At 42.0% G+C, this 7,742-nt stretch overlaps 1 protein-coding gene across 1 annotated transcript; it reads right to left on the bottom strand.

Moving 5' to 3' along the window:
* Positions 1-6,537: 6,537 nt before the first annotated feature.
* On the bottom strand, positions 6,538-7,464 carry LOC307171530 (putative nuclease HARBI1; the record flags this gene model as incomplete). Its single annotated transcript, XM_079893216.1, has 2 exons — positions 6,908-7,464; positions 6,538-6,816 (listed from the first exon to the last, which is right to left on the bottom strand). The coding sequence occupies exons 1-2, from the start codon at positions 7,208-7,210 to the stop codon at positions 6,538-6,540; spliced, it is 582 nt and encodes a 193-aa protein (XP_079749342.1). The 5' UTR covers positions 7,211-7,464.
* Positions 7,465-7,742: the final 278 nt, after the last annotated feature.

The following is a 7,742-nucleotide window of genomic DNA, read 5'->3' as shown; positions in this document are numbered from 1 at the left end:
GTCACAACTCATAAAATCCAAAATATATCAAATATTTCAAAAATTATTTTGGATATGTTTTACTTAAGTCCAGATGATATAAAAAATTACATGAAATTATTTTTTGCTTATCATTTTCTACTCTTGCCTGTTTAAGGGTTAAAGACGCATCTCTTTAGCCAAGCATTCACATAATACTTACTTTATACACTTTATACTACAGTTAAATCGGATCGAATGCATTAATATTATGAACAGCAGCTATGCTAATTTTTTTCCATCTGCTTTTCTGTTGTTATCTCGGGACGCTAGTCTCGAGGTAAATAGTTCGTCAGCTCCAGTTTGTATCCAGCCTCTCATGGAGACTATGCCCCAACACCCGTGAAAAGACGACTCGATGCCTGTGAAGAGACGACTCAACGCCAGCGATGTTATGCCCTAAATTAATACATGATTAACTAACTTTATTTTTCTATGTACATTTATGAAATGCACTTTCTGTAAAGCTGCTTTGAAACAATGTGTATTGTGAAAAGCGCTATACAAATAAATTTGAATTGAATTTAATTGAATTTAAATTTTGCAAGACAATATGCGAGTGGGCGTCAACGATCCAACACCATCATGAATATTGAGTAGTTCACACCTGCGGAGACAATGGGGCCCGCATACTTAATGAGCCATTCATTCAGGTGTGTCACTGAGCCACAAGAAAGAATGCAAGAGCAATGTGTGTATATATATATATATATATATTCTACCAAATTGGTTCACAGTTGGAAGTCAATTTCTCAATTTTTTATTATTTTTCCACAAATTGTGCTTGCAAATTGTATAATATCCAAGGTAAACATGTCTAGTAATTGTGCAGTTAATTCTCATACTGTATTTTCAGTTTTGGAATATGTATCCTCTCCCCAAATTTGTCACTAATAAAACACAATCAAAATTATTTAAAGATTATTATTTTATATTTACCTTTTAATAGTTTGTTTACATCTACATTGTAAATATATTTTTTTATTAAAAAGGTTACAATTACAACAACAATTCAAATGTAATCTTTCTTTGTAAAAACTAAAGTATACATTTTATCATACATATTTCAAAGTTAAGGATTCATTACTTGAATATAGCCTAGGCTACATTGGAATAAACACTATAACATATTATTTGATTACTTTATTTTTGACAAAACATACTATATTTAACACATGAGCAAAAATTGGCAAACAAAAGCTTATTTGAGGTGGCAGATATTTTACAGTAAAAATTTATAATCTATCCAAAACTAATCAACGAAATGTTGTCTTTCATATGTCTGTAACATAGGTCTTTCGTTTTTATTATAAGGAATATAAATGTTAATTTGCAGTTTAATATGTTGCTTATACAAATACATTTTATTTCAACATATTTCAGTCGATTTTTACTCATCTCAGTATAGCAAAACAGTTTGCTAAAACATCATTCATTCACACACAGTAATGCGATTCAAATTTAAACTGTCTTTTTGCCAGTTGTGGTAAACAGCGCGCATCTCTGCCGTTCATTCATTCACACACAGAAACGCGATTCACTTGAGAATGAAAAAAACTTACTACAGTATTCCATCCGTTGCTCCTCGAAATACCAGCACTTCTGAGGTACATTTTCCATTATTATTATTACGATAGTATTATTCCTCACAGCGCTGCGAGACGGTGTAAACAAGTACAATGATCTGATTAAACTTGATGTGTTTTCTCGAGCTGATATGGGGGCGTTCACAGTTTGCATTGATTGCCTCAGTCATTTGCGTTTGAATAGCGCACGCTCTCCGTGGGCGGGGTCACATTAAAAATAATGAGCTGAGATGAGAATGACTGACATCTCTCTCTTTTCATACATATTACATAAACTGAGAATATTTGTTTTTTATAAAAATCACTTAATTTAAAAGAAGAGAATTCAAGCTTCATGCCTGTGTGTCTGTATGCCTGTTTGACTGAGTATTCGCTGAGTTATGGTTCATTTTCGGATGCGTTTCAGAATGGACTTCACTGACAGAGAGAAGGCAGAACTCGCATCATGTTTATTTTTCTTTATTTGGCAAAAAGCACAACACTTTGTTTTTATTGTGAGTATACACAAAAAAATAGACACTTAACAGGATCGATTGATGTATGAAACTTGTTTGTAAGATCAAAGTCAACATAGTATTTTGAGTCTCGTTTGAACTGATAAGAAAAAAAGCGAGCAAATCACGCCGACCCCAGGGGGTTAAACCTAACCCTTTCCTGGGTGGAGTTATAAGACCAAATGTGCAAATATGCAAGTCCCATGCAAACGACAGGTTTCTTCTTCTTTTAAAGGAATTGTTAATTTATTTATTTTTTTTAATATAGTTTTTGAACACAAGCCCATCATAAGACCTTAAGACCTAAAAGTAAAGCTCGGTAGTACATTCAATATCAAAAATATAAAAATTTCACTTTTGTAAAAAGGAAACACATACTACCTCACGCAAAAAAAACATAACAAACACTACAAAAAAATGGGCTATCTTTCAAGTGAAAAAAAAAAAGTGTGTAAAAAGTAAAAAAAAAAAAAAAAAGGCTGGGTCTCAAGCGCGTACAAAATTCAACAAAAAAAGGCTGGGTCTCAATCATCCTGCATGAAGCGCTGTCATTTTCGTTTGAATGCACTGAATCCCTTATCCCGGGAGTGCTTGATGTAAGCCCTAATGTGACTCAGCTCGAGGTTGGTCCACCTACTGTTAGAGCTGGCTGGGACGGTCAGTTCAATCCTTGGTACAACTTGCTCCTCAGCTTCTTCCTCTTCCTCCACATCCAGTGCTTCAACCCTTTCCTCCTGGAGGTGGACGTGGACGGGCAGGGCAGGTGTGCTGGGCACAGCAGGTGGCACAACCAATTTGTATGGGATATTTTCATTAATTAAGCCGCCTTACAGCTGGATTTTGCATGAGGAGCAGCTTCGACAGGATCTGCAACTCCTGCAGATGACGCTGAGTGACAGAAAGAGTACGCTCCAGCTCCGCCAGTTTGTTGAACGACACATAATCCCCAGTCTGGATCATGCCAACTCAGCTAAGAAAAGCAAGGGCAGTGGTGGCCCTGTCCTTGGGCATCCCCTTCGGAAGGCGTTCCACACACCGCTCCAGCCAGGGTATCCCATGCTCGCGATATTTCTGGAGATTCCGTGAATAGGAAATGCCCAACTCGTTGATTTTTGCACATATATCACCCAAGTAAAAGGCTGCACGAGCAGCAGCGGATGGGATATCTGCAGGCTGGTGCAGCTCTACATAGTCCTTACAATTTCATTTTGCTTTCATGTGACGGTGTTCGTCCCAATATTTTACGTGTGGAAAGAACTTGTATTTGGACAGGCCCAAGCTGAGGCAGTGGGCGGGATCGTAGCTCATAGCTGTCACCATGTCGACATCACGACCAAAGGAATGGGGTATCCAAAAGCTTTCCTCCCCCCTACTTCACAACTAAACTCAGAGACCGTCCTACAATCCACCAGCCGGCCAATTGGACATGTGCGCCCTTTCAGTGACTCACCAGGCAGGTTGCCATTCCGTTGATAAAGGTTGCACAGCAGGATCCTTACTAGCTGCTCACCGACAATCTGTGGACCTGCGAGCAGGCTATCAGGCTATCAGTTAGTGGGAAAATCCTCAAGACGCAAGCCTTTTGTACTTTTGATCCAGATGTCGAGGGGAGGAGGAGACTCCCCAAGGCTAGCGCTGCTGATGGGCCCCAAGCACAGGAAGCCCCTCATCCTTGTATGACTGTTTGTTGAACTTATTTGTTGAACTTACACCCAGTTCGGATGAGAACTGCCACGAAGATCGGCATAACGGCCGACCAAAAAAGAGCTCTTTAGCTGCGAGCTCGAGCTGAAACGCGTGCCAGCTATTCTCGTAACCTCCCAATCCTCTTGCCTGATGCAACACGTCATGAAGAGCAATGCTCAAATAGGTGGCCACTGATTGGACCACGGAACATTGACCACTGCCCTCTTCATCACCGCGAAAAGGCACCAACATTGGCACAGTCTCGAGAAGTGTATCCATCATGGGCTCAATGAAAAAAATCACTGGCTTGAATCAGTGGATTGAAGTGGGGCGTCAGGTGCTTGCCTGAAGCTGGCGTGTGGCAGGGAGGCATGACGGCATACAGCTGTATAAAAATTAACTTTCACGTTGTCTTGTTGCACAACATGCAGGAGCCTTACATCTGCATCCATAGGTAGGTGGTCAAGATTACTCTGAAAGTTAGCCGTCATGGAGTACACTGGAAATTATGTGTCGTGCCCCCCACTACCCCACCACCTCCTGCAGCCCACAACGTGACCATAGAAGGTACAGGCGACGTGGTACGAGATGTTCATGACCCCCAGCCTCTGCAAATCAAACCAGTGGTGGTTCTTCTGCCCAAACTTCGACAGCGTCAAAACGATGGCCATGTCAATGTCGACATTTACATCATGGACCGAATACATGAATAGATCCAGAATCAGTCGGTTGCAGGCTGCGAAGTTCAGGAAGTGACAATGTGGGATTCACTCTCAAATTGCATTGTTGACATAACCATTGCATGGGACAGTTATGATATGCCAAGTAGTAACGTATTAGCAATGTAATTCAGACAATAGATATAACAGAATGTCAGTCCAAATATTTGAGTTTTTTTCCAAATATCGTAAAATAATGACTCGTAAATCTAAATGTTCGCGGTACATTTCTGTTCTCTTCGTGGATACGTAGTTATACAGCATCTGCATTGAGCACCATCACTAAATTCACAGAACCGGGATGGGCATTCATGTGTAAATATTAAACTTTGCTTAATCTACAAAACATCAAACAATGCTTATTAGTTTGAGAAAGGTGTTTTACAGTCTTCGATGCAGGAGTAAAATACCAGCATACAGCAGCAGTGATACGTATTAAGATAAAACAGCAGCAAGCCTTTTATGTAAGGTTACTGCGACTAAGCATAGTGGACATGAGAAAATGTTCATTAGAAAACATAAAGCCATTTACCTGGTGCTTTATTACTTTATTTACCAACTTTCAACAACACTTACAAGGCTGATGTTATTAATTACTTGTGTGTTTTCAGGCTCGGTGCAGCTGAATAAATGTTTGTCTTACTCCATTATTTATCCGTTGTCCAAATTACTCCACATTTACAAATAGGAGTATAGAGGGTTTGACGATGACGATTATCAAACAATGCTAAATCATAATGCTGTTTACTCAGGTGGTTGCGGGGGGTTTCTTTTCTCATCTCATTAGTCTGCAAGGTGTTATCATTGTTAAAGCCACACATAATGTGAGTTCTAATTGGACATGTTTCAGGTTTCAGTTCAGGCACACATAGTCATAGACCACTAGAGTTAAACAATTTGGCGTGGTAGCCCAGTCACACATAAGCTGTGTCCCAATTCAGGGGCTGCATCCCCCGAAGGCCGTATTTGAAGGCCAATTGCGTCACAGCGGCGCGACAAAGGCTGTCCCAATTCCAACACTGCACCCTTCGAAAGGCCGCATTCGAAGGCAGATTGCGTCACTGCAGTGCTACGAAGGCTGTCCCAATTCAAACTCTGCACCCTTGGAAAGCTGATTGCGTCACTGCGGCGTGGCGAAGGCTGCCCCAGTTTGGAATTTCATTCAAATGCGACGCCAAATGCGCCCTTCGTTTCTCGGGCAAATGAAGGATACAACAATGGACACTTCGCAGCCTACCCTTCCCCAGAATCCATAGTGCATCGTGACGACGCAAGTTTATTAAAAAAAAATGGCGCGTGTTAGTAGTGTGGTGGCCGAGGAATTCACTTATAAATGTAAGTATTGTGTTTTAATTTATTAAGTTTCGTCAGTGGCTGATTGAGATGAAGAGGAGCCAGGCCCAGCCCCACCAGCCCTACCAGCCCCACCAACCCCACCAACCCCACCAACCCCAATTTAAGTTATTTGTAAATGAAGCAAAGCAATTTTTGTACATTGTTTATTTTGGTAATACAAGTTTACATTTGGAAATAAAACAAGTAATTGTTTTGGAAATTGTTTACTTTTGTAATGGAAGTCATTTGTAAATGATAAATTCTTCTATACATGTTTTTTTTTAGCATGTAAAATGAAAATGATTTCAAGTACTTTTAACAAATATTTACAACAGGAAAACAATTCAAATTAACAGTACATAAAACAGATTGGAAAAACGAAGAAAAAAAAGTGGTGGTGCCGCTGGACCGGGATGGGCTCCACAATAGAGACCCTGATAAGGCCTCCTGCTGGTGGGACATCATCTAGGATGGTCTCCAGAGTGTTTGACTGCATCATTTCCACTGCATTGTCTAACAACAGGTTTGCACGGCTGACTCAATCGACGACTGCCATCTCACTGAGATATTTTCAGAAAGAAGGAAGAGTAAAAGAAATAAACTCACATCCTCAAACCAAACCATAAAATATTTCAACATGCAACAACATTCAACTTTTTTTCTTATGCATTGTAACTTTACAATTCTCTTACTTGCCTGTTACAAATAGTTGTGGTCAATTGGTACCTCCTCCAGGGCAGACAGCTGGTCACGCCACGGAGCACCACTGACTGTCTCCAAAACATGCTCCCCCTCATCCTCATGCTCATCCTCATGCTCATCCTCCTCATGCTCATCCTCTGCATCATCCTCCTCTGCATCATCCTCCTCATGCTCCCCCTCATCCTCTGCATCATCCTCCTCATGCTCATCCTCTGGGGCCATGATGTCACCAACCCCAAGGCAGATGTTGTGGAGGATGGCACAGGCTGTGATGACCTGAAATGAAAAAAACAAAACAAAAAAATTATATGGTCTGGAAGAAAGAAGTTAATTATGTTTTTTGCAAATGTATTTTCAATTAACTTACATGAGGTACAAAGGTGTGGTGCACCTCCAGCGTTTGCAGGAAGATGGCCCTGAACCTGGTCTTCATCATCCCAAAAGCACGCTCTATAATGGAGCGTGCCCTGGAATGATGGAGATTAAAACTCTGGGCTCCCACACCTCGTACTGTCCTCTTGTAGGGAGTGATGAGTGGGAGTGGGTGTTGGAGACATGGGTATCCTCCGTCTGCGAGGATGAAGTGCCCTGGAGGAGGGTACACTGACCTCCTGTACAGTGGGCTGTGGCGGAGCACCCGTGCGTCATGCACTGACCCTTGCCAGCCCATGTAGGTGTCAATGAAGCGGCCCTGATAGTCTCAAACAGGGAAGGGATGGACGGGAACAGTTTCCTGTTCCTGTAGCATTGACCATCAGGGCCGCTTGGAGGCTTGATGCGGACATGGCAGCCGTCGATTGCTCCTGCAGCTTTCAAGAAAGCTCTGTGTCTGGCCAGCCCTGCAAACCCACAGCAAACTGCCTCCAGGTCTTCTGGGGTGTTGGGGAACTGAATGACCTGGTGGCAGATGGCCACCACCTCCTCAGTGACTCGGTGGACAATGCGGTGGACAGTGGAACGAGGCATGTCAAACACTCCGGAGACGACCCTGTAGGATGTACCACACGCCAGCCAGAAAAGAAATACCAGGGTCTCTATTGTGGAACCCCATCCGTGTTGCCGGTCACTTCTCAACAGGTCAGCAGCACTCTCAAGGCCTCCCTGCTCAGCCGAAAATCAGGTTGAGTGCCCAAGTCATTAAAAAACCTGTCCAGCACTGGCACACTCAGGTTTATCCTGCAGTACAGGGGTCTGGTCTGATT

The sequence above is a fragment of the Squalius cephalus genome (assembly GCF_949319135.1).
Source record: "Squalius cephalus genome assembly, chromosome: 14".
Classification (NCBI taxonomy): Eukaryota; Metazoa; Chordata; class Actinopteri; order Cypriniformes; family Leuciscidae; genus Squalius; species Squalius cephalus.
Note: the sequence above shows the minus strand (reverse complement) of the source record. Positions and strands in the feature narration are given on the sequence as shown.